This window comes from Rutilus rutilus (genome assembly GCF_951802725.1).
Source record: "Rutilus rutilus genome assembly, chromosome: 11".
NCBI classification, from domain to species: Eukaryota; Metazoa; Chordata; class Actinopteri; order Cypriniformes; family Leuciscidae; genus Rutilus; species Rutilus rutilus.
Genome location: NC_140216.1, coordinates 12,173,377 through 12,200,304, shown reverse-complemented (window position 1 = coordinate 12,200,304; position 26,928 = coordinate 12,173,377). Strand labels below are relative to the sequence as shown.

Genomic DNA, 26,928 nt, shown 5'->3' with positions numbered 1-26,928 from the left:
AACATATTTTTTCTTATTATTCTTCGTCTTTTTTATTTTACAATTACATTTTAAATTTTTACACCGCAAAAGTATATAATTAATAATTATTAATTCAATAATATATCAAAAGCACAGCCAATACAGCATGCAGCGGTAATTGCTGGCAATTAAATTTTGCTATTAAAAAACAGAAATCACGAAAAAGGAGTTAGTAAAATTCTGTCAAAGAAAAGTTGCAAGGTGAAAATAGCAAATAAAGAAAAATATATAAAAGGGTAGAAGAATTGCAGTGTTTATTATATGGCCATTTGACTTCTGTCTGCAATATATTAGTTGCTATGCAGCACAAAGTTGTGCGACGTTGCCAAGAGGAAACGGAAATTAATCTTCTAAAGCCGCACATTTCTGCTACTGTGTGTAGATTTATTTATTTATTTACATTTTCAGAGCTACAACTGCAAACCTTTAAAATAATTACAGATGTTGGTAGACTTCTGTGGTATTTTGGCGTGTTGAATCCTGCAGGCGTGTGTTTTAACAGCACTACGGCGCTCAAGCCGCTCATCCCGCACAAGGGAAGGGAGTGACACAAACAATGGGAGGACAGAGGAATCATTGATAACACCGCTATACATCCATGCCTCTAAACAAGCCTACTACTGAAGCGGCACTTATGTGGAACTGGTATTTTAAGTGCTGGCCAGTGATGCAGTGAGAATCGATTGCCACTGTGATAAATGCATCTGAATCTGCAGTAGGGCATTAGAGTATTGTCTTAAGATTTCAGATCTGTCCTTACAATGGATTTCCCTTTCGACCTCAAAGCGCTTTTTCCCGAGAGAATTTCAGTGCTGGATAATAACCTGAGTGCAGGTCGGAAAGCGCATGGCAGGTAATGTATGTTTTAATGTGAACTATAGAGGGGGTGTAATCTGTTGGGAGGTGTGCAACATTCACTGCTTTTGTCTTGAAGCAGTGGTTGACACAGTTGTGCATTACTATACAGTGTGGGGGTGTTTTATTAGGCTAAATGTTGTATTAGGCCAGGTCATCTTTGTCATTTTCTTTTTATATAATGATAAGCTTATTGCTGTATGGACAGCTTGACGTCAGATGATGCAAATGCGGCCATGAGTTAATAACAAATCTGTTTTAATCTGAACAATGCTGATTCAGTAAGGCAGCCATAGACTTCATTGTAATCACATTATAGAGAATCACACAGTGCCATGGATGGATGGATGGATGGATGGATAGATAATACTATTTGTAATGCGCCCATCCAAGGCTCTACAACACATTTACAAAAAAATAAAATAATAAATAAATTATACATAATACAATGATAATATAAAATATTAAAAACTTAACTTAAAAAGCAGACTTTTGAGCAGTTTCTTAAAATAATCTTAAACCAAACTGATCATTCCTAATGGAAACGTGTAATGAATTCCATAACTTCGGAGCAATTCAAGAAAAAAAATCTTTTTAATAAAACCATTTGTTAACAACATATAGGAATTTGTGGGGCTTTTTCAGCATACATAATCATCACTGAATGTTACAGCATACATTACAATAAATACAATTAAATATTTTAAATGCATTTTAAAATTCACCAAAAATGATTTGATTTAAACAATAGTGTGTGTATCTAATTTGCCAACATTTAAAATGAAATCAGAATTTGAATTTTGCAGCTTTTATTCCTTCTGTGTTAACTATAAGGTAATCTACTGTATATTCTAATGTGCCTGTTATTGATTGTAAAAAAATAAATAAAAAAATCTCTGATCTAATCAGATATTTATGTAGATATTATATACAGTGCAATGCATAAGTGAATACACCCATGCTAAAGTTGACTAAAAAGAGGAATAAAAAATCATATTTTGGAAATTGAACTTAATGCCTTTGTGAATGAATAATGTATCGTAAATAAATAAATGTTCTTCCTTAAAATACATGGTGCATAAGTGAGTACACCCCTATGTTAAATTCCCATAGAGGCAGGCCGATTTTTATTTTTAAGTATTTTTATTTATTTTTTAGGATACTATGCATCCTGATAAAGTTCCCTTGGCCTTTGGAATTAAAATAGCCCCACATCATCACATAGCCTTCACCATACCTAGAGATTGGCATGGGGTACTTTCCATAAGATCATCTCTCAATGCAAATCAAACTAGCTAGGCTAACTGAAATAAAATCATGCCAATCTCTAGGTATGGTGAAGGCTATGTGATGATGTGGGACTATTTTAATTCCAAAGGCCAAGGGAACTTTATCAGGATGCATAGTATCCTAAAAAATAAATAAAAATACTTAAAAATAAAAATCTGCCTGCCTCTATGGGAATTTAACATAGGGGTGTACTCACTTATGCACCATGTATTTTAAAGGGATAGTTCAGGATTTTAGACATGAATCTCTATAGCTTCCCCATAAGCAGTGTGGTGCATTGACCATGACTTACCCCCGACAGCGTCCTGTGAGCCGAGCTCCGGTCCAGTTTTGGTCAAGATGAAATTAGTCCGGCAAGTTTGCTGGGGTCACGGCAATAAAGCTTTTTTCTTCTCAAATCAATATGTGTTCAAAAGAGTGATATATTTGCAGCACAAAACCGCTGTCTATGGAGAGGTCAGACCTCGTAATGGCTTGGCACTATTTTCTTCCCCGTCATATCACTGCGCGCTGCCGCTACCTACAGCCAGCTGCGAGCCGCGCACGTGTCACTTTGTTTACAGCTCGTAAAGAGAACGATAACATGTCTGACTACAGCAGCGACGATGACAACATTGACTTTTGACACACAGCCAAAAGGATATCTTTACGAACCTGAATACACAGATGACGAGTTACGCCAGATGGAGTTAGAAAGGACAGAAAGAGAGAGGATGGACAGAGAAGTTGAACAAGTTGAAGCTGGAGCCACAGCTGCTGCAGTGAGACATCGAGTGGCCGACAAATGGTATGTTAGCTCGTTCGTGTAGCTGTTCTGAGCACGTAAACACTGCTGTAAACACTGCCGAACAACTGAAAAAGTGGTGTGCGCCGGCGCAGCTCGCAGCTGGCTGTAGGTAGCGGCAGCGCGCAGTGTTATGACGGGAGAAAATAGTGCCAAGCCATTACGAGGTCTGACCTCTCCATAGACAACGTTTTAGTGACGCAAATATATCACTCTTTTGAACACATATTGATTTGAGAAGAAAAAAGCTTTATTGCCGTGACCCCAGCAATCTTGCCGGACTAATTTCATCTTGACCAAAACTGGACCGGAGCTCGGCTCACAGGACGCTGTCGGGGGTAAGTCATGGTCAATGCACCACACTGCTTATGGGGAAGCTATAGAGATTCATGTCTAAAATCCTGAACTATCCCTTTAAGGAAGAACATTTATTTATTTACGATACATTATTCATTCACAAAGAAAATTGGTGTCCTTAAAGGTTGGATTTTTCCTAATTTTTTAAATTAAGGCATTAAGTTCAATTTCCAAAATATGATTTTTTATTCCTCTTTTTAGTCAACTTTAGCATGGGTGTATTCACTTATGCATAGCACTGTATATATATCTAAAAATAACTGTTTATTTTTGTGTCCAAGACACAAACAATATTCAAAGGCCCTCATATCTTACTCTGGTATAATCTAAAAAAAACCTTCAAAGAACCATTACTCTAGTCTAGAATGAGCATGTTCCTCCCCATGGAACAAATCAGCGAGTAGCTAATCATGATTATAACTGTATTAAAACGACAGCATGTTGGCTATTTAGGAAAAAAATGGACAAGCAATTTGATGTGTCCCATCCAAACTCAGGCTACTTGATAAATATGAAAATTGTCAACTCTCATCATGCAATTTCATGGGATCTTTAAAGTCACCATGAAATCAAAATTTACTTTTTTTATATTTATTATAAATGATTTATCCATGCACCTCATTATTATTCATAATCTGTAATTAGAATAATTTTCCCTCCAACTTGCAACATCTCTTCTCTTCTCTGATGACGTGTTTACTGGCGGGACATCATGAGATCGCATCAATTCCCAATGGCCAAAATCAAGTCCTTCCCTACATTTATTAGAGAAGCCATTTCACTCGGCTATACGTCACAATAGAGAAGAAGAGACTATCGCAACTTCCATTTCATGCTGACTTTAAATTATAGGTGTATATCATTATAACGGCCATCAGCCACCTTGATATTAGAATCGGCTATTGAAAAACCTGTCAATGTATTACACAGCTATTTCCAAAAAGTTGTGTATTGTAAACAGGCACGCATCCATTGTGGAATCATAAATGCTGATACACATTTTATGTCTTCTTTGTGTGAGATTCAGCATGTATACCTTCTCTTTGTTCTCTAGACCAGATCCTCTTCTTCAGATCACCACAGTTATAGATGAGCTGGGAAAAGCCTCCTCTAAGGTGATAATGACTGTCTTTTGTCTCTTCTTGAGCTTGCAGATGTCATTCACTGTCAGTTTCAGTCTGTCATTATGTCGTGTGTGTGTGTGTGTGTGTGTGTGTGTGTGTGTGTAACTCCTCAGGCCCAGCAGCTGCCTGCACCTATAACCAGTGCTGCAAAGCTCCAGACCAACAGACACCATCTCTACCTCCTGAAAGATGGGGAACAGAACGGGTACGCTCTCTATTTCTGTCCCTCCCCCACCCTGTGATTCATATTTAATCTATTTAGATGTCAATATAACTGACCTCTCTTCTTCCTGTTTTTCCATGTAAACACATCCACTTCTGCTGTTAATAACAATCTTTGACTCCTTCTGTCTTCCCAGCGGAAGGGGTGTTATAGTTGGATTTCTGAAGGTTGGCTACAAGAAGCTCTTTTTACTTGTAAGTGTTCCCTCATTATTGACTCGATAATTAAATCTCGCCTAATACGTGATGCCTGAGCGCACGCTTTTTAAAGCAGATGCATCAACACACAGTATGTTGTAATTGCCTCTAGAACCAACGGGGGGCGCATTTGGAGACCGAGCCATTGTGTGTGCTGGATTTCTATGTGACAGAGACCATGCAGAGACATGGCTACGGGCTTGAACTCTTTGAATTCATGCTGAAAGTGAGTGTCTGTCAGCGGTCTGATCTATTAAAAGATTAGTTTATTTATAATTCCCAACCTTGTCCATGTGACATGAAACACAATTTCTTTTTAAGAAGAATGTTCACGCTATCTTTTCCATACAACAAAAACAATTGCAAAGCAACAAAAAGCATCATTAAAGTTTAATGAAAGTGTTCCATGTAATTCATTCACTATCCCCCGGTTTCACAGACTTAAACCTTAAACCACTAAGGCTAGTTCCAGACTAAAATGCATGTTTGAGCTGTTTTAACTGAAAGCAACTTGCACTGACACATCTTAAAATAAGTCAGTGCTATTGTTTTGTCTCAAAATGCACACCAGTAATGTTTTTTTTTCTTAGGCAAGCTACTTAAATGTCCTAATTGAACTAAGGCCTAATCCTGGCTTAATCTAAGCCCTGTCTGTGAAACCAGGCTTATATTACAAGTTTGAACAAACTGAAATGTAATTATTTATTCCCAGATAATTTCCCCCTTCACCATAGCTGTCAAATATCTTTTGCACATGCGCATATTCAAACTTGCCCCATCAATTTTTTGACATCAATGACGAAAACGTAATTGGTTTTTATGTGTTTTTCAAACTTCCTGAATGCTACATGGCAAGGTTGAATAAGCAAAATACAAGTAAGATTTAAGAGCTATGGTGAAGGCTAAGATTTATGGTTAAAAACTTAAGTAACTTACATTTTGGTGTGTTTCTCAGAAAATTCTTTTAATTCTCAGAGAATACACATGGAATGTATCGCATTAGTCATATGGACAGCTTTTATGCTGTTTATTTTGGAATTTTTGAAGCTTGTGTGAAAAACAGAGCAGCATGTACATTCTTCCTAATATCTACTTTTGTGATTACACCCCCAAAAAAGAAAGTCATATAGGTTACATTAGAGTGAGTAAATGATGACAGAATTTTCATCTTTGGGTGAACTGTCCCTTTTTTTATTTTGTCCAGTAGAGAGGTCAGTGTTAAAGGTATAGCGGAGGATTTTCTTTTTCCGGGTGGATCATCAAGACTATTGGTCCTCCTAAGTGTCAATCATTCTGGTGATATGTTTACGTAAGGCCGTCGTACGTGCTCGTGCACACGATTCACACGATGGCGTGCGCTCAAAACACAGGTTGGGCTTCCCACTGCGCCTCATTCGCGAAGTTTCTACTTGACAGGTAAAGTTTGGCATGCTATTTGGAGAAATCCATTTAAAATCACTGCTAGTAAAAGTTAATGTAAGCTATGATTAGCTCGTGCATGCTCTCTCGTGCACACGTTTAATAGGCGTTCCCTCTTGGGAGCAGGTAGAGTGTTGCGTATGTGCATTTTTTCAAAAAGAGGGCGAGAGGAATTGAGAGGGCGGTTCCTTTCTAAAATTCGGGAAAATCCTCCGCTATACCTTTAAGACCCATTTGTATTTATTTGCAAAGAGCTCTGTTAGTTTTTGCAACTCAAATTTCACATTCTCTGATTAAACAGCACAAACGGGTGGAGCCTGAGCAGATGGCGTACGATAGACCTTCTCCTAAATTCCTGTCATTTCTAGAAAAGCATTTTGATCTCAAAATCAGCGTGCCTCAGGTAAGAGTCACCTGAAATTGCTGAATGAAGCAAATCAGTCACAGCCAATCAGAGCTTGTTTGATGTTATCTGGAGTGAGATTTTGAACCTGTAATATTCCGGAAGAGGGTTTTATTCATTGACACTTTAATGTGTCATACTTGGTTAGGAGGACATGGTGTTACTCTTACAGAAATCCAGTTTATAACTGAACCTAATGATACTGTCACTGAAAACAACTTCATCAGACTCTACATGTTATGTCATGGATATAAATCCTGATATGGATTATGTCCATGACGTGAGCGTGTTCTTTTGCGCACAATACAGACTTCATACAATATTTTTTTCTTTGCAAACTAACTAACACGTCTAACATGTCTTAATTTATTGTCCTGTCACACTTGCTCCGTTCAGGTGAATAACTTTGTGGTTTTTGATGGCTTCTTCCAGAGTAGATCAGGTAATGTCTGAATAAATCTTTCTTCTGTGCTTATGTGGGTTTGGAATGTTGTTCTGGATCTGTGCCAGTGTTCAGTGACTTGTTCTCTATGGACAACAACCCCCCTTATCTTCATTACAGTACTGTATGTGCAAGGCAGCATTGTATTGAAATTCCTCCTCGTTTTACTTTTTCCAATCAAACTTTGTTTTATGGATCATTTTAAGTTTGTTATTGATCTATTGCTTTTTTGAGTATTAGGTTTTTTAGTATTAACTTTTTGTTGCTACACCTGACAGTGGTGAGTAAATACCGGCCATAAATATTTTTTGGGCGACGAAAATGTATTTGGCATTATTTTATGCATTAAGTGTTGTTAATGCTAACTAAAACTAAAACTAATACAAATAATTTTTGTATATGGGTCAATGACGTGACGGGTCATTTTTTTTGTCCAAAGGCCTTAATAATAATAAAAAAACAAATATATAACATCCAAAGTATGTAAGGTAGTACAACTTGATCTCTTTTACTGAATCCAAAAGGTTTTAATTATATTTTACTACATATAAAGGTATTTTAAAGATTTTGAAGTGTCAAAAGGTCATTCGGTAAAACCGATATAGTAAATATTTAAATGGAATAATATTGTTTTTAATAACTAAAGGAACTACAATAATACAAATATAAAGCAGATAAGGCTCTTTTTTTTACATTTCCCCTTTTCTCCTTTCCCTGTGCAATATTTTACTTGAATATGTTGGAGTGTTTAGAGTAGTCCAATCAATTATTACATTTATGAGATCAGTGATAATTTTATTTAATATTTCTTCTGTGGTACACACTATATACTATCTCAACATCAATGTCAAATCAGTGGTTAAACCGAATGACTTTTTTGGTGACACATTTTTTCCATCTTGTAAAAAATGACAAAAAACAGTGTTAATTGATTGTACAAACCACAAAATCTTATTGGTAACACCTAGGTAAACTAAAAAATGGTTTCAAATATAGTTATATCTCCATTCTATTTTTTTACACTTTTAAAAACCTTATTCGTCAATGACCCATATATGTAAATATTAGATAAATAAAAAAATTAGAAGCGCTGCCTTGTCAACTAACTGAAAATCTAACTAAAATTAATACAAATAAAAGCAAACTAAAGCTAAATAGAATTATTAAAAAAACTAATAAAAATGACTAAACCACAAAATAACTTGCATTAAAATGAAAATGAAAACTGGAAATATATAAAAAACAAAGTATAAATAAATATGTTATAGTATATAAATAAAACTGAAACACTCATTTTAAATAAAAATATTTTCAATATTTATATCATATGACAGCGGTATTATTTAGTTGTTATTCACTGCAAATTGGTGACAAACACTAGTTGTAACTTCATATAAAACTAGTCTAGCTGCAAGTGTCAAGACTTTATTTATAAAAAAATTCTTCATTTTGATGACTTTGGTTCTAGATAAACTTATGGTTATACTTTTTTTAAGGTAAAAATCAATCAACAATTTATTTTCTTTTTCAGACAGTTGACAAGTCACTGAGTTCACTTACATCATTTAGGGTTAGACGAATAGACCTTCTTACAAATAGACTTGTATGGCATGTTCCTTATAATTAACGGTGGATGATTATAGATTGAAATGTTTTGCAACAACAACAAAAAAAGCCCAGAACCTAAAACTTTACCACTATTTTTTTGCTGCCTTGCATGCACAATTTCCTTTTACAAATGCAAATTTAATTTGATTGTAAACCTTTGAGAAAGCAATTTCATTTTCCAAATGATATTTGAGCAGACTCCACAATTAAGTCCTTGTTGTAATGGTCCATAATGCCCACTGCTCTCTTTTGGTTATTTTATTGTTTTAGTGCATCTATATTTGAGGCAAGTCTATTTCCTGATTTAAACCACAGTCTGTTATTTTGTTTTCTGTAAAATGGGATCTTTGTGTTTGGGCAACCGTTTTCAGTATATTTATTTATGTGTATAAATAACTCATCAAGCCCAGATCGTGCTGTTTATAGTTGGTAGTGCAAGTGCAAACATGTGCAAGCAACTTAAAATATTCATTGTTCAAGCACTTTTGTTTCATGAAACTCTCCCAGGAACACCTCCCTCCCCTCTGACGGATCAGGGGATGTATGGATTTTTGTAAGGACATTGAATTTCTGCTGTTCCACTCCCCTCCCCTACCATCACCCTGCTTCCAGCATACTTTTAATAGTCCCTTATTGTATCCCATTGGTTTAAGAAAGAGTCTACTCACTATACTCTTCCTTTGCACTCAACCAGACCCCCATAATGTCTGCCCACATTAATCAGTCCCAACAACTTATGAACTCACTCCCTTACAATATCCTTTGCTGTTCCCCTTTAAAATTCAATTATTGATAAGTGCTAGATGTTTTCCCTAAAGTGCAGTGTAATGATAATCGATATATGCATTATGGCCATGGATATTTATTTATATGAATGTCTGTGAAGAGTGTAGTGTGTGCTGTTTAAGTGCCTGCTGTACTCCAGACTTATTTTCAGTCATACCGTTTGTTTCTGTTGGCTCTTTCTGACCACCATGGTCTTTTTACAGCGGTCCAATTGAGAAAAGTTCCCCCAAAAAAGCCAGAGGGAGAGATCAAACCATATTCACTAATGGAAAGAGAAGGTGGGTTACTCATAGGCTCCATGTCGTATATTTAAGCGGTTGGCACATCCAGACCCCTAGTAGCTGACATTTACACCAACTAACAGAATACTGACATCGTCCAGATGCTGTAATAAATAGTTTCAGCTGGAAACAGGCCTCCTATTATTCATTAAATGTCTTGATTCGGTCTATAAGTTACTTTAGAGCCCTTAGAAAAGTTATTTTCAGCAACGGAAAGGACAATTTAAAAACCTAGTTTATTTTGAGAATCTTAATCCATTTACAAATCAAAAAAGTGATTGTAAATCAAATATACTAGAGTTGGGTACCAAAAATCTGTTCTTATTCAGAGCCGGTGCCATTCTTTAAAATACTGGAATGGAATGGCTTTTGGTTGCGTTAACGGTTCACATCGAAGCGAACAAAGTCGTTCTGTGCTACTTTTTAGTTGTATCACTATTGAATAGACAGCAACGATACTTTTAGTCCAATACTAAACAAATGACTCTAATGGGCCGGTTCTTTTTAGTGATCTAAAAACATATAGCACAACCAGTGTAGTCTAATTCTTGAATGAATGATTCTTATGAGTGATTGAGTGATGATTTTTAGTGAATCAAAAAACGTAAAGAACAATCATTGTAGTCGGGTTGTGAAACGATTAATTGCGATTAATCGCATCCAAAATAAAAGTTTGTGTTTACATAATATATGTGTGTGTACTGTGTATAATTATTTTGTATATATAAATACACACACATGTGTATATATATATATATATATATATATATTAAATAAAAATGTGTTATTTATATATAAAATATTCATATATAATACAAATTATATATAAATATATACAGTATACTGTACATACAAATATTTCTTAAATATATACATGCATATGTGTGTATTTATATAGACAAAATAATTATAGTACACCCTTATTAAGTACACACACTTATATTATGTAAACACAAACTTTTATTTTGGATGCGATTAATCGCGATTATCCCTATTGCTGACATCACTTCTGTTCCACAGTGGTACGGGAGGAGCAGAGGGCTCTTCCCTGGCCTTTCGTTCGCCCTGCAGGTCTCCCCCACTCTCCCCCTCTGCTTCCATCATCTCCGCAATCCCGTTCGCTCAGTGTGGGATCCTCCCCCAGCCGGGCCCCCCACCGTCCCGTCGTGGCCCTGGGGCTCCAGCAGGGTCAGACCCCTTCCTCTCAACTCAACGACAGCTGCAGGACAAAACGCACCAGGTACATCTCAACGACACCTCACGGCCAGTTACAACATACTTGAGTCTAAATCCAGCAATTTTCTTGCAAATATTTACATTGCATCCTCTTCGCTTTTTCCATCTGGTGCTTATTTTGGGGGATGAGAGCATTGGCTCTGTGGGAATGAAAGCGAAGAGACACTGAGGTCGTTAATGTTCACTATGAGCCACTTCCTGTGTTAGATGAGTGCATGGTCGACTTAGTGGCAAGAATGTGAATTCAGCTCATTAGTGCATCATTAGTGTATCACTGTGTATCGCATAAAGGTCAGATACACTGTCTGTTTATTCTTCTAACACGTAAGCGGCCTTGACCGTTTTCTTTTGAAGAAGCGCTAAACATTTCTCTCCTCCTCTCTCTTTCTTCTCTTCTTCCTTTCATCTCTGATTATGGCATGATCATTTTAAACATTGCCTTCCCCAATTATGACTCGTGTTGTTGAACCCCTCACTTGTATCTCGTTCATTTGATGAGTTTGAACTTTTCTTTTCAACCACACAATTTTATCTCTCTTTTCCTCGTTCTCTCATTCCATGCTAGCTCTCTAAATAGATCTAGGCTCAGCTTTCATTGACCCTCAGTTTTGAACGTCACTGTCTTAAACTTCTTAGCTAGTTTCAATTAAAAGGATAGTTCACCCACACATGAAAACTCTGTGGAATTCAAACGAGAATTTTGGAGAAACTTGTGAAGATTCTTTAGAATTCTTTTTGTGTTCCAAAGCAAACAAACATAATGACACAATTTTCAGTGTTGGGTGAATTATTATTGTATGATTTTGCTTTCTTCCTTGTTGTGAGAGTATGAATAATTAATACGATTTCCTGTAAAATGATTTGATAATACACATTTGTAATTAAACTGGAATCTCTTTTGGTCTTTTCCGTACCCTTTACACTAAGGAGTGTTTTAGAATATAGATAACGTTTTTAGAGATCAGTTTACTATAGTGTTAACCCTCAGCTGTCAAACATCCTCTGTCCTGAGTAGCAAATAATAAAAGCAGTTGAAAAAATTATAGGTATTCTTATTTATTCAATTCAGTCAATGAATTATTGTAACACTGTAAAGGATTTGACATGTTATGTTTTAGATTCTACACTTAATGGTCTGAAGCTCCTCAGGACCTTGGTTTCACTTGTGTTTCAAACCAGATATTTGTCTTGACCTCAGGGTGCTGCTCTTGACCAGTGGTTGTTCATTATTAGTGTATTATATATATATGAAGAGTTCAGATGCAAAAGCCTCTAAGTGCCATCTGAAATTTTCTTCTAAAATGATCATTTTTATCAAGCTTGTATGTTTAAGTTTTATTAATTTCACTTAAATGACAATTAATAGGTAATTTTCATTGCCATTTAAATGCAATTACTGAACTTAAATATACAAGCTTGATAAAAATGATCATTCTAGAAGAAAATTTCAGATGGCACTTAGAGGCTTTTGCATCTGAACTCTTTATACATATATGATATATAATATGCTACTGCTCAAAAGTTTGGGGTCAGTAAGACATGTAATGTTTGTGACAGTTACAATTGTGCTGCTTAATATTTTTGGTAAAACTGATACAAAAAAAAATAAATCAGGATTCTTTAATGAATAGAAAGTTCATTTACTTGAAATAAAAATCTTTTGAAACATTATAAATTTGCTTTTCCTTTTGATCAATATAATGTCTCCTTGCTGAATAAATGTATTAATTTCTTTAAAATAAAACTTACTGTCTCCAAACATTTAAATGGTAGTGGGTATATATTTTTAAAGACACAATATTTATGACATTTTCAAGTAAAACATTTCATAAAAATACTTTTTTACATAAAAATAAGTTTGTTAAAACAATAGATATCATGTTAAACATAAAAAACAAAGAAGTATTTGCAAACTTTCCGGTAGTCGGACAATATACTGCTGTAAACATGATGGACTAAACACTTCTAGAAATCTGTAGATACATCCACTAAAATGCCCATTATACTAGTTAAAAGTTTACAAAATGACTTAGAATAGTTGGTTATGAGAAAAGTTTGTGCATCAAGTCTCACCCTGCTTTGATATATTATGACCTAATTCATACATATACATTCATACAGTTCTGAGTAATGCATAAGTGTTCAAATAATGTTTGTGGGCACTGTATGTTAGGGGCTGTTTACATGACACCGCTTTCAACTAAAAACGGAAAAATTGTATGCGTTTTGGCCATTCATTTACATGACAACGGCTTTTTGGAGGCCTGAAAATGCAAACTTTTGAAAACGATGCACTAAAAACAGACGACAACCGATCCCCGTTCACACGGATCTGCGAAAATGACTAAAAGGGCTGTATTATTAATGCCTGGCCAGTAGTGGTCGATGTCACTTTGTCAAGAAACACCCCGTGAACATGTAATACGCGTGCGTGAACATATAATACATGTGCGTGATGTCACCGTTTTCACAAATTCATGTTTTTGTTGTTAACATGGAGAAGGTAAAGGCATCACTTTAAAAAGCGTGCATTTTCAGGCCCCCAAAACGTTGTTGCTGTGCAAATGAACGTTTTTCGTTTTCAGTTGAAAACGGTGTTGCTTAAACATACCCTTAGTTTTTGAAAACGATACCGCTATCGCTAAAGTAGCCTTGTTGACAAGTTTGGGTGAGTAACAAAATGCACAAGATAATACCTTCAATTCCCTGTAGATGGCGGTAGGGATTTTCTTTAAGCAGAAATAAACTGCTGCAGAAAAAGTTAGGTGCTATGCAAAATATAACAACTAGTAAAAAGTCATAATTCTGTGTTATAAAGTCAGAATAGTGCGAATTAAAATCGCAATTGCGAGAAATAAACTTGCAATTCTGACTTTTTTCTCCGCAATTACAAGTTTATATCTCACAATTCTGACTTCTTTTCTCGAGATATAAAGTCCAATTCTGACGAAAAAAAGATATACGTTTTTTCTAAGAATTGCAAGTTTATATATAGCCAGAATTGCGAGATGTAAACTCGCAATTACAAGAAAAAAGTCAGACTTATGACTTAAAAAAAAAAACAAAAAAAAAAATCTGTGGTGAAAACAAGCTTCCATAGTTCAGCAATCAGGGCAATCAATCAAAATTATAGTTAAGCAATAAATATAGTCTCAAAATAGCCACTGGAACTGCGTTTGACTGCAGCTCTGATGTCCAAAACAAACTCTGATGCTAATTTGCAACATTACAACATATTCGTTAGTTTGTTCTGAGATTAAAAAGCCAGCATTACATTACACAATCATTGCCTGTGTCCTCTTTCACTGGAATTTGTTTTTATACAATACTTGAGTTTTGAATTTACGTTTGCATTTGTTTAATTAAGTTTTTATTTGTCCCCCTTTTTTCTGTCCCATTTGTTTCTTTTTCTTTCTATTTATTTATCCGTTTTCACTCTCCTACCCTCCTATTTGTATTCTCCTCGGCCCTCCGTCCCGTCCCTCTATCGCCGTTGTTTGTCCATTTCCTCATATCCTGTAGCCACAAGGGTCTGGTTGCCAGGAGCAACCTCTACAGTCGCCATATCAACAGCCGAGACCTCGGGCAGTTATTGGTGGAAAGGCAGAACCCCTTGAAGCTTCCAGGTAATAAATGCACCATTTGAACCGCAATCAACCATTTACCATGGTGCAACGTGAAAAGTTACTTTGGTCCACAGGAAACCACATTAGTAAACCATTAGTAGCTGTCGTGTGTGCTTCCTCAGGGCTGAAAGCAGTGCTCTGTGAGAGAGTGTGTGACTCAGGGGCAAAGGCAGATGCAGTGGAACACAAACACACTTCAGAAAGGTCGGACTTTTCTCACATAACCTTTGTGAGAGTCAGTTTCTTCTGGTGCTGCTCTTTGTATTATTTACATGTGTAATTGGAAGCGATTACTGAAGAAAACACCAGGGATTCAGAATGAGGTAATGACTAGGCCTCCACAGAATCAACGCCTACAGAATTCCACAGAAAGAACTGCTGAATTTGTTTGTGTATATGTTTGTTAATGAGCTTTGCTCAGCCAAGCATCACTGTTATTACAGTTCAAACTTGGGATGGAGATTTGAACAAACCCTTAACCCTGAGTGTTCAAATTTGCTGTATTGTCTCATACTATCATGCTTGTTTATGGAATGTATTTTTAATTTTTTTTGCAGGACAAAAGTTCCACCGACCAACCCTTACGAAAAATTGTGCACTTGTAGTGTACTTCAGATCTTTAAAGTATATATATTTTTAAATCTGTACTTGCACATAATATAATATTAATTCAATAAACGGCTCACGTTTCTACACACTTAAAGGGATACTCCACTTTTGTTGGAAATAGGCTCATTTTACAACTCCCCCAGAGTTAAACAGTTGAGTTTTACCGTTTTCGAATCCATTCAGCCGATCTCCGGGTCTGGCGGTACCGCTTTTAGCATAGCTTAGCATAGATCATTGAATCGGACAGGACCATTAGCATCTCTCTCAAAAAAATTACCAAAGAGTTTCGATATTTTTCCTATTTAAAGCTTGACTCTTCTGTAGTTACATCGTGTACTAAGACCGACGGAAAAATGTAAAGTTGCGATTTTCTAGGCTGATATGACTAGGAACTATACTGTCATTCCTGCGTAATAATCAAGAAACTTTGCTGCCGTACCATGAGTGCAGCAGGCGTATATGATATGACGCAGCGCCTGAAAATAGGTCTAATAGGTTAGACAAACTTAGTCCCGGTCTCGTTGGAAGTTACTGACTATTTTCAGGCTACAGAAGTATGCTATGTACTTCTTTTTCACAAGGGAAAACATTGTTTTAATAGTTTCTCAAGCTATTTATAGCTATATATTTTTTTTGTATAGATCTTGTTTGCATAAAATGTCATGGTTTTTGCTTTGTTTACCTTGGTGGATGAACAAAAAAGGGTGAAAATTTCTATTGACTTCCACTGAAGAAGGGATCTAGATACTAGAATACAAACTAGGATTGTGGCAGTGAGTTTTGCGCAGGCAAACGACTCTCACATTTTCTTCAGAAAATGTAAAAATCTGGTGTGTTCAATATTTTTTGTCAAATATGATAATGCTCTTACTTGCCACTAAGAGTCTAGTTCTCTCAGATCAGTTTACCATGTGTATCGTATCTGAAGTGTGGCATTTTACATATTTTCATTTATATTCAGTGCAGAAAATGTGGGGGGAAAAGTGTGTTCTGTGTGGGCCTAGTTATGACTCAGTGACAGGAAATGGAGTATGTGCATGTTCCTTTTTTTATCATTTCATTTTCCGATACATTCATTTCTGATGCAAATTTCACTTGCTTCTCCTCAGCCCTGACCTTGTATTTCATTGTTCTGAAACCATCTTCTCTGCTGCTGAGTTTCCTTTTTCTTGCTCTCCAGCTTTTATTGATTTTCATCTTCTTTTCCAGACCGCATCTTCAAGGCCAGGTTGTCGCTCTTCCTACACTTGCTGCCCCCAAGAAAGATCATCTTCAGGAGCAGACCTCCATAACACCCTTAGAACGCAATGGAGAGCGATGCAGCGACCTGAGGGCCAAAGTGTCACAGAACAGAGAAGAGGACTGGAGGAAAGGTGGAGCGGCCGAGATCTCGAGTGGCGGATGTTCTTGGACGGTTGGGGAGAGCCGCTGTACGGCACAGTGGGTCCGGCAGAAACAAGAGTATCGCAGCACGCGACCCTGGTGACAGGACGCCATTGAAGCAGGAATATTTTAAGAAATTAACTGTTGGACATTGCAAAGGAAGCTAGGATAGAAGTAAGAACAATAAAGGGGGGAAATGACTTAATAAACCACAAAAGTGAAAAAGACCTTTAATGAAAGTAACATCAGCAGTTATATGTAACTCCATTAGATTTGTGCTTGTAAGACTCTTTTTAAATTTTTTAAATCAGTCCTATTTATAAAAACATCAGCGAATAATTTTATGGCTTGTGCTTTTTTTTTTTTATCACAATTTTATAATCTGATCATTTATAATGTTTTTCAAAAACAGGTCTATGCAAAAGTACAGTTTCGTTTTCATGGAAAATTAAATGAAATTGTTGACATTTGTTCTGTTAGATTCATTTAGATCGCTGCTCTCAAACAACACAAATACTTTTACAGTAAAGCTGATGCTCATTCTTATACAATGATCTCATAATTACCTCAAACCCTTCATTAATCACTTATATTATACTTAGAAACAAACAGATTAAACCCTTGGAAACATTTGACCAAGGAAATTAGTGCATGCAGCTCCTAATATCATGTCTAAAGTTATGATACATGTACCGTCTAAATGTCTCAGTCTGTAGACATCATCAACAAACACTAAAAAGGGGGTATATAAGTACATATTACAGAACCTCACATCTTTTCAATCTGAAGCGGACAACCCAGACACATATACACATATACATTTTGAATGTGTATTTGGTGTTTGTGCACAGTAATAAGAATACAGTGCTTTTCTGATAATTTCCTGATGCCATAGAAATGTGTGTGTGCTTACTGGAATGGTTTAAGTGCTGGCACCCATTCCTGCTTAAGCAGGTTCCACATTTTAAACCTGTCAACCGGTCACATTTCCCAACTTAAAGTATGAGTGACATTCACAAAATTCTACAGTTAAAACAACAACAAAACAAAAAAGAGTTCACACTACTTGATTTTAGAAAAAATCTGTGGCAGACCTTTGATTTCTTCAAATTTCTTCTTTTTCTTCAAATTAATGAATGTTAAGACAGCTTAAATGTCCAATCTGTAACCATAAAGTAAAAAAATAAAAATAAAAAGTACACCACTATACTAATGCGCATGGTTTAAAATATCCTTTTAAACACAAACCGATAAAGAACTGGCCATCTGTAAAGACTACAAATAAGTTTTTTTCATTTAAAGTACTTTATATGGCTTATTTAGATAACGGCCTATTTTAATTTTGTCAGTGGGATCTTGACGTTTTGTTTAAATATGTATTTAATTATATTAGAAAACTATTCACGGGAAAGTAAATTCTAGAAATAAGTCTGAATGAGAAATGAGTCAGAAAATGGTTTGACCCTGATGTCACCCATAATGAGTGCTTGGGCCTTTCACTGAACAGCCCATTCTTGCCAGACGTGTTTTCCCTTTGTTGCCTGTCAACACACCATTAATTCGTCCTTATCGGCCTGTAATGTTTTCAGTCTAGCAACTGTAAAAGCCCAAATCAAACTTGTAAAATGTTAGCACCTCAATCCCCATTGCAATACCTTTTAGATGCATTCAAGTTCAAGACAATCGCATCATCCCTGCTCATCGGTTTCCCTTTTTATTTAACTAAAACCTTCTTCAGTAGTTACAATTATTTTTTTCATCAAAAGTTCTCACAGAGACATGTTTGCTGTCTCCTGTCTTACAGTCCAGACATGATGTCTGTACAGTTTTAGGACGACCTCACTCTTATTGGACACTTCGCCAAATCCTGTTCTAGTACGAATCCCTCAGTAGTGTGAAGTAGATCTCCGACTGGAGGAAACGTGGGTAACAGTCCATTTCCAGGAGGCAGTAGATGCGCTTTTGGGCATGTGAGAGGGAAGTGTGAGAGGGGGCTTTGAGGAGCTCTATGGTCAGTTCTCTTGTCTTACTGTCCAGATTCACCTAAAAGTGGTGGGAAAAAAAATCATAATTCACAAATATTCACACAACAGCTAACAAAGAGTAGTTCAATCAAAAATGACATTCTAAAGGAAGTCCAAAAGTGTTCTATGCTTTAATAGGCACTAGGACTGTCAAGCTCCAAAAATGACAAAAAAATTTTTTTTTATTTAATTTCGTTAAATTATACAAAAATGTTTTGAAATTTACTTTGGTTTTATAAAAGGCACTGGGACCGTCAAGCTCCAAAAATGACACAAAAAAATCTTAAATCACTTTTATTTTTAATTATACAAAAAATTTGCTATCTTTCTTTAAGTCTTCAGATTTAATTTGAAGTCATCTTTTTTTGCGAGGAAAGGACTGAAATTTCAAGGTGAAGTTTGAAATTTCTGCTGCATTCGTGGAATTTGCAAAAATAATGAAGTTTGGAAAATCAGTCCAAGATAGTCAGTTTAATTCAAATTTGGCACGCATAAAACCTGACAAAAGATTTAAGACCTACAGAATTTTAGTTGTCATGTTGACTATTTCTATGGTACTTTTATAGTGTTTTTATTTTTTTGTCATTTTGCAGTTCAGAAGCCCCAGTACCCATTTATTTACATTGTATGAGAAAGAGCAGCTTGGGCATGTTGGGTGAAATATTTGTTTACACGGTAAACAGACAGCTAAATTTAGATAAATCTACCTCTCTGGAAGCACCTGGCTGGATGTAAGTCTCAGAAATCATTTTTGCCCTCCTATGCAGGCTGAATTTGTTGGACGACTGTCTGTACTGCTCACAGGCCAAGTAGAACTGCAGGTTTTCATCACTGAACTCGGATCGCAGGAATGCTTCAAAGACTGTGACTCCCACTAAAGGATACGTGAGACGAGAGAAGGAAAAAGAACCCTTACGAACATTGGGGAAAAAACAGCTATTTCTGTTTACAAATTGGAGGGGTAGAGGCTCAGATGACACGTTCACATGCATGTTCTGCCACACACCCACACACGTCATATACAGTAGCACTTGCAACAAATATCACAGGAGGAAAAGCTTTGGACGTTGAAATCTTGAGGGTTTATCTCACACCACATACCTTCCTACCCTCTGATTTTCTCAAAACCCGTGAACTGCGGGGTTGCGACACTCTGAATGTGAGAAAATAGAAGTAGGACGGGGACAGGACTCCGTAGTTACAACATACTGGTGGTTCCAACATATCAACCAGTCCAGACACCAAAACAAATCCACCACACAATTTAAAAAAAATGCTTTAAATGCTAAATTAAATGATGTATAATCCACACTAGCATGGCCCTATGCGCTGGCATAAATAAATATGGCACAAATATTTAACTTAAAATGCTAAGAAGCTTTAAAAAGTCAAATTTTAGTAACTGATGACCTTATTTTCACTAAATTACACTATAACACTACAATTTGGGTTATGATTGCAAAATTAAAATGCGATTTTTGTTTACTTCTCTTTCCATCATGTTGTAGAAACAGTCTAAAGGATGTTACTTATTTGGTGTCACAATTTTAAGAAATGTTGCTTTTTTGTAATGCGGGAAATACATGCGATAGCAAGATCGATTAAAATATGATGTTTTTGGTAATTAAAATAAGTTTATAATAATCTTACACAATAAATTGAATATGAATTTAACAGATTGTCAAAATTATGAAAAAATGTTAATAACAGTTAAATATCTAAAAGTTCCCTCTCTGAAGAATATGGGATCTATAAAGCACATACCTATTAAGTATGTGTGGAGAGAATTAGTTTCCAAATTAGCTATAGCAGTGACACAGAATGGATTGAATTCCTAACTCCATGTTATCCTTTGTCCAAACAGTCTTACCTGTAACTGCAAAATGTGCTACGTGTGTATCAGTGTATTATTAGATTTTATGAGGTGTGTCACACTAATCAATTGCTTCCGGTTATGAGTGAGAACAGAAATAAAAAATGCCAACAAAGCAGGTAATACCAACAAAGATGCTGTTAATCATTAAGTCCTTTTAATTATAATAATAAAACAGATCACTGGAAACATGACGTCTGGTGTCAAGACAAGCGTAACGGTGTCCGTTTTTAGTCCACTGTTTATACATCACAAGGTGCACTAATAATGTAAGCTTAAAGTTTTTTTCAAGTTGTATTTTACTGTTTGGCCATGTCATTCTCACATTTGAGGTCAGCTATAATTATTAGTGGTGCTTTCTATGGCAAATATTATTATTGCCCCTAACATATATAGTAAGTACTAAACATCAACAGACCATGCTAAGAACATGAATCATACTTCGAATGATGTGGTTTGCTGAGAATAGGAGTGCTACTACTTTTCTAAGAGATCTTAGACTAATGTTTACCTACAATTTCACTCAAGGGACTTGAATCATATCAAGAGTCCTTGTGGCTGGTCTCTTTTTTTTTTTTTACCAACCACTCACAAAATCCTGCCATCATGCTGTAAACTTTTCATAGGCAAGCACCACTCACATCTCCTTCTGAAAATGTAAAAATTTTGGCGGTTTAATCAGTGAAATTGTACGTCAGAGCTCTCACCCTCTAGGGGAAAAGACCATTATTCCGTTATCTCGTTTCTTCATCTCGTTTTATCATTAGGGAATTCTCCGGAAACCCATGCCTCAAGCTACACAGGAAAGTGGTTCCTCAATGTTAAGAGGAAGCAGTTTCAATGATGTAATAGATGGGTTTCACTACAGAACCACAGAATAGTACTGAGCACACACCAAGCTAACCTACATTACCACTCAAAAGTTGCATTTATTTGACCAAAAATACAGTATAAAGGCCCCAATATACTAAAAAAAACTTCACTTAGAGATATAGGATTCAAAATAGGTTACCAGCAATATACTGTTAGCGAACATCCCACACTGCTGAGAGGGACATTTAGATGAATATGTGCTGCACACTTTTCTCTCAATAACAAAATGAACACACAATAAAATTGAGAAAACAACAAGCATTTTTAATAAAGCATAAGAAAAGCATCTGATCATTGTAGCACGAGTTCTGCAATTCAGCACTGACTCTAGTAAAGTCACGTCACGTTTATTTATATAGCACTTTAAACAATAGATTGCTTAAATTCAAGCAGCTTTACCGTATTAAACATGAAAAACAGAGTCAGTGTCTTGATTTATCAGAAGTACAACTTAATTTTCACCTTAAAAAGCTGTTTACCAGCCGTAGCGAACTTCCAGAAAGTTCGCTTTGGCAAGCTGTTTCAAACGTTTTCAAACATTTTGTTCGAAATGACGTCACATCAGTTCGTTCTTCGATTTCGCTTGAAGTAGCCTATCTCAGGGCCGTTGGGGCGGCTCACACAGAACGCGTTTTTGCTGTTAAAAATGAAAGACGCAGGTCAGTGGAACGAAAAAAAAGCCAAAGGTCTAGAGATGCGTTTTTCAAAAGTTTAACTTAACTTGAGCTCCACGTTTTTAGAATGCAGAGTCATGCGCGAGACGCTGAAAAAGACGCAAGATGCGAGCGGTCAAACCAACCGTTTTACATAGAAAAATAATGGAAAAATAGTGCAGTGGAATGGAAATATAGGGTAGAGTGCAGTGATGTATGATAGATGAATAGTGAAGTCTGTAGTTTGAGATCATAAGTTATTTATAAGGAAAATAATTATATTTAAAAAATGAAACATTTTTTTAAAAAAGTCATAGCTTGTGGGGTAAACCTACGCTGAGGGGTAAAACGCCCCCCTGGGAGCATAGTTTCTCTCTATCATAATTACTATAATAAAATATTTCTGTCTATCAAATCCTTTGTTTTACACTTAATGCAGTATAACTAGGTGGTAAAATCAAAATATTTGAACAAAACATGAAAAAATTACCTCAAGTGAGCATTAGCTAGCTTGCTAGCAAAGTTAGCTCACTGATGGAAGGTAGTTAAATTTGGCTATTTTGGACATTGCTGAAATAAATATTAATATATATACATGTTTATACATTACTTGCCTTTTACTTTTAGAGATTAAAAACTATTGTCTGTTAATTTTGCTGTTGATCTATATCAAGCAAACTGGTTTGTAAGAAAGGGGGCATTTTACCCCACCTTGGGGGGCGTTTTACCCCACCGCTGGGGCAAAACGCCCCCTTTGTACAAACATATTTGCAGTCAAAATGCTAAATTAATTATGAAGGCTGAGCAATTTTAATATTTGGTGAATAACTCCTGCCATAGTCACTCAAAACCGGGATGGCAATTCTAGTCACATTTATGTTTTGTTTCATTGTAATGTCACATTTTCCTTAAGGGGGGCGTTTTCCCCCACTCTACCCTACATTCTGTGATGACAAAGCGGCTTAGTCTTTAGTGTAATTATTCCATGCTAATTTGGTGCTCAATAAACATTTCTTATTATTATCAATGTTGAAAACAGTTGTGCTGCTTAATATTTTTGTGGAAACCATGATTTTGTTTTTCAGGATTCTATTCTTTGATGAATAGAAGGTTCAAAAGAACAGCATTTATTTGAAACAGAAATCTTTTGCAACACTGTAAATGTCACTTTTGATGAATTTAATGCATCCTTGCTGAATTAAAGGTGTAATTTATTTTAAAATAAAAATCTTACTAACCTAAAACTTTTAAACAGTAGTGTATATTAAAAAACTACACCATATCAGACAGTAGGCTTTATGGTCCGCCCTGCACTTATTTTCATAAAAACAACATTTCAAGCATGGGCGGGGCGGTTGGCCACAAATATCTTGATTTCCAAGAACAGCGTTCCAGGTCAAAGTTACTAGAACGACAGCTTTCCTTTTCCATGTGACGCTATGATGTCTCGCAAGCGTCCTTTGACCAGCTGCCTGGCGAGTCAAGCAGTTTAAAAAACAAATGACTGAGCGCTCACCTCTGCTGTCCAGCAAAGCATCAAGGGACTTGGCCCAATTTTCCATCTCCTTCCTGCTGAGTTGAGCTTTGGCGTGGCCCACCTGACTCCACTGCCTGAGGAAAGGCTTTCGAGAGCGCCTCTCTTTAGCACTGAGAGAAACAAGAGGGTTAGAGGATATGTGACAAAGATATCCAGCAACAACAACAAAAAAGTGTGGAATCAGTAACAGTGGGCCAAAATAAGGGGCTGGGGAGGGGTTGTTTTGCAAGTGGCGGACAGAGAATAGGCCAAAAGCAAAACAGAAAGTGGAGCAAATCCACATGAGATTGAGGAAATATGTGCCTTGATTGTTTGCTGAGATTTTACCTGGTTATGTTCTCTCTGTGCTCTGCACTTGTCAAATTTGATTGCGAGGAGTGCGGTGAACCCTTGTGTGAAAAAATAAGAGGTCACTGATATGCAGAACACTGCCATGAAGATAACTGACTTGATTTGAGACTTTAAGGAAGTGTAATTTACACAAGTGTTCCATGACTTAAATGTCATGGAGGCGTTACGTCACGGAAAACATTCTGACAATGCCAGATGTATCAGATATTGTAGAAAATGAAAGATTTTGTTCCATTGTCTGTTGTGATTTCTTGCCACACTATTGTAGATAAAAAAAAAAAAAAAAAAACATTTTGCATCAATAGTGTGATTGCCTTATAGAGCACTAGAACATTCAGTTCCCCTTTCAGAGTTTGCTTCTTCTTTCACTGTTTGGACAAAGCAACATTATATCTCAAGGGGTGGCACTGATTCAAACTGAACTTAACTAATTATGTAATACCAAAAGCACTCCTGACTTTTCACTTCATCACACTTGGCTTGTAAATTCTGAATAAACAGTATTGTATGCTGGAACTGAAGCCCTGCTGCTCCTAATGTATGCAAAATACATGTATGTAATGTACAAAACATAAACAAGGCTCAACAATAAAGATGGCTCGATGGCCCAGTCCCAGTGGGAGAAGTTTCAGGCTAGTTGAAGGAACTGTCTTTTGCCATATAGGCCCAGTGCTTACATTGTTATACGATCTTCTATTTATTTAATTTCTGTGATGTTTTAAATGAATACTTTTAGTAATCAAAGATGCATTACATTGACAGTAAATTAATTTATAATGTTACAAAAGATATATATTTCAAATAAATGCTGATCTTTTTTTACTTTCTATTCATAAAAGAAAAAGAAAAAGCATCACAGTTGCCATAAAATCAATTAAGCAGCACAACTGTTTTCAGCATTGATGATAATAATAATAAATGGTTCTTGAGCTGCAAATCAGAATATTAGAATGATTTCTGAAGGATCATGTGACACTGAAGACTAATAGATTAATGATGCTGAAAATTCAACTTTGCCAATATGTCAGCTGAAAGTAATCACATTAAAGATTTGTGTGTGAACAACTTCATTAACTAAACTAAATAAAGTCTCCAAACTTACCTGTCCAAACAAACTTTTAAGGTGTATTTTAGCAGCAGCCAGTTTGGCCCGAGCTTGCTGTCGGTGATTATGAGGAGGTTTTGGGGAGTTGGACATATGGTTAGATTTCAGTGAGGATGACGAAGAGTGCATGGCATCACACTTTCCCATACTCTCAAAGCTGCCTTTGGCATTGGCAGCGAGCTGGCTGTCACTGTAAGCTTTAAAGCTCTCATTCAGGTTCGTAACTCTCAGTAAACCAGATTCCTTCTCCAAGCCGACCAGGTTTTCCACACTAATGCTGTGATCTCTGTTAAGCTCCCCCTTTCCATCACTTCCCGACATTGCATCTGGGGTGCAAGGATAGGATGCTGAGGCCCCAACCGTATCATCATCCGAGGAGCCCGGGGTCCCATCTCTATCTACCTGCCCCCAGGGCGAGTAGTCCAGCTCCAACAACGCACCCACTGAACTGGACTTACGCATCATTATGCTGAATTTTAAAAGAAAGAATGAAAGGAAGATAGAGAGAATGCCAGAGGCCTAAAGATAGAACAACAGAATGAACAAAAATAATTCAATTAAATGTATGAATAAATCTATTCAGCGTATCGCTATCTATCCGTCTCTATTCTATGAGAACTCTACAAACATCTACTAAGCTCATAGATAGAATGACGGAATGATAGATAGATATATAGATAGAATAGACATCCATAAGTTTGATATACATACATAGACAGATAGGTGGACAGATAGACAGATAGATAGATAGATACTAATAAAAATGTAATACATTAATACTGTGGTACTAGGTAATACTGTGCAGTACTACAATAATACAGCACACAGCAATGTGTATTATAATTTAATTGCTTTCTTACTGTAAAAAATAATTACAAGTATAATATCTCGTAAAACATTCGCAAAGTTTTGCATCAGAGTAGCAGTGTTTGTTGTTAAAAACTACTTAGTCTGTTAATATCACAAAATATATATAATAAATATATATATAAAATATAACCAAAGTTCTGCTTTACACTTGTAACAAACGAGTCAACTCACGACAAGACTCGAGACGCCTCATGACTGGCGTTACGTTACATGAAAGACGCGACACGACAAATCAGAAAGCTACCATTACAATCAACAAATGTCTTTACACTGCAAGCGCGCGAAATCGTTTGTTTTAATAGGAGAGCTTCAGTTTGCCGCGTCGCGTCTTTAGCGATGCGTGTAAACAAACAAAGCGTGACATTGACGGTTCACATATGTCATATAAACATACCTTACAATAAACCCGTTTCTCGTCTTTTCATGACAAGTCCATGTACAGGTCTTTTTATATCCAAAAGATTCGGTTCGTCTTTCAACTGGAGTCCGTATAGACAGAAACACACAAAATTGGATTCGAAGCGAGACAGCTTTCTTCGTGAAGCCGTCAAAATCTCGTCTTGCTTGTCCTCCTTTTCATTTTACTCCTGAATGACAAAAGCAACGCCTATTTTATTTTTGTCACACCCATAGTTCAGTCTGGACTTGCCCTCCCTACATACTTGAAAAGACAAGTAGCATAATGACACAAGCGTGTATTCTTTATGGATTCAACATGGTAACTATAGTTCACGTCAAAATACCACAGTTGCTACAGATATTACTACAACAACGCGCTGTAAGCCGCCACATGTCATAGAGATTTAACACATTTACATGTGGGTTCTGTAAGCTTCTAGTACTGTTTGAAGAAGATAACATATAACAAAAAAAAAAAAAATCGTATTGTTTTACATTAGTACCTTGTATTAATTATTATTGGGCGTAAACCAGGGTAACCATGGTACAATTTTACTAAGGCACACACATACAGAACAGCTGGTTGACAGTAAATGGCG

At 36.2% G+C, this 26,928-nt stretch overlaps 2 protein-coding genes across 3 annotated transcripts; one reads left to right on the top strand and one right to left on the bottom strand.

Moving 5' to 3' along the window:
• The first annotated feature begins 521 nt into the window (after positions 1-521).
• atat1 (alpha tubulin acetyltransferase 1) lies at positions 522-16,857 on the top strand. The gene is given in 14 exon segments (XM_084422485.1): positions 522-874; positions 4,362-4,422; positions 4,545-4,636; positions 4,791-4,848; positions 4,964-5,077; positions 6,572-6,673; positions 7,070-7,115; positions 9,231-9,276; positions 9,713-9,787; positions 10,811-11,030; positions 14,549-14,652; positions 14,754-14,766; positions 14,768-14,856; positions 16,471-16,857. Coding segments are annotated over 14 exon segments (1,389 nt in total). The 5' UTR covers positions 522-782; the 3' UTR covers positions 16,748-16,857.
• On the bottom strand, positions 16,846-26,695 carry LOC311299105 (uncharacterized protein). 2 transcript variants are annotated; one of them, XM_084422487.1, is made up of 6 exons: positions 26,325-26,695; positions 25,058-25,579; positions 23,932-23,993; positions 23,584-23,714; positions 19,376-19,542; positions 16,846-18,687 (listed from the first exon to the last, which is right to left on the bottom strand). In XM_084422487.1, exons 2-6 carry the CDS (start codon positions 25,523-25,525, stop codon positions 18,517-18,519), a joined length of 999 nt encoding a protein of 332 aa, XP_084278613.1. In that variant the 5' UTR covers positions 25,526-25,579; positions 26,325-26,695; the 3' UTR covers positions 16,846-18,516. The 2 variants fall into 2 exon arrangements, with proteins under 2 accessions (XP_084278613.1, XP_084278612.1); XM_084422486.1 differs by having other exon boundaries at positions 25,058-25,529; positions 26,325-26,671.
• Positions 26,696-26,928: the final 233 nt, after the last annotated feature.

What these genes read in the sequence shown, in the direction of transcription:
- LOC311299105 (XM_084422487.1), bottom strand. Translation starts at nt 25,525, where the DNA reads ATGATGCGTAAGTCCAGTTCAGTGGGTGCGTTGTTGGAGCTGGACTAC. An exon ending in TTAAAAGTTTGTTTGGACAG is followed by an intron (nt 23,994 to 25,057) that starts GTAAGTTTGGAG and finishes TTTTCACACAAG; the next exon opens with GGTTCACCGCACTCCTCGCA. An exon ending in CACAGAGAGAACATAACCAG is followed by an intron (nt 23,715 to 23,931) that starts GTAAAATCTCAG and finishes TGTTTCTCTCAG; the next exon opens with TGCTAAAGAGAGGCGCTCTC.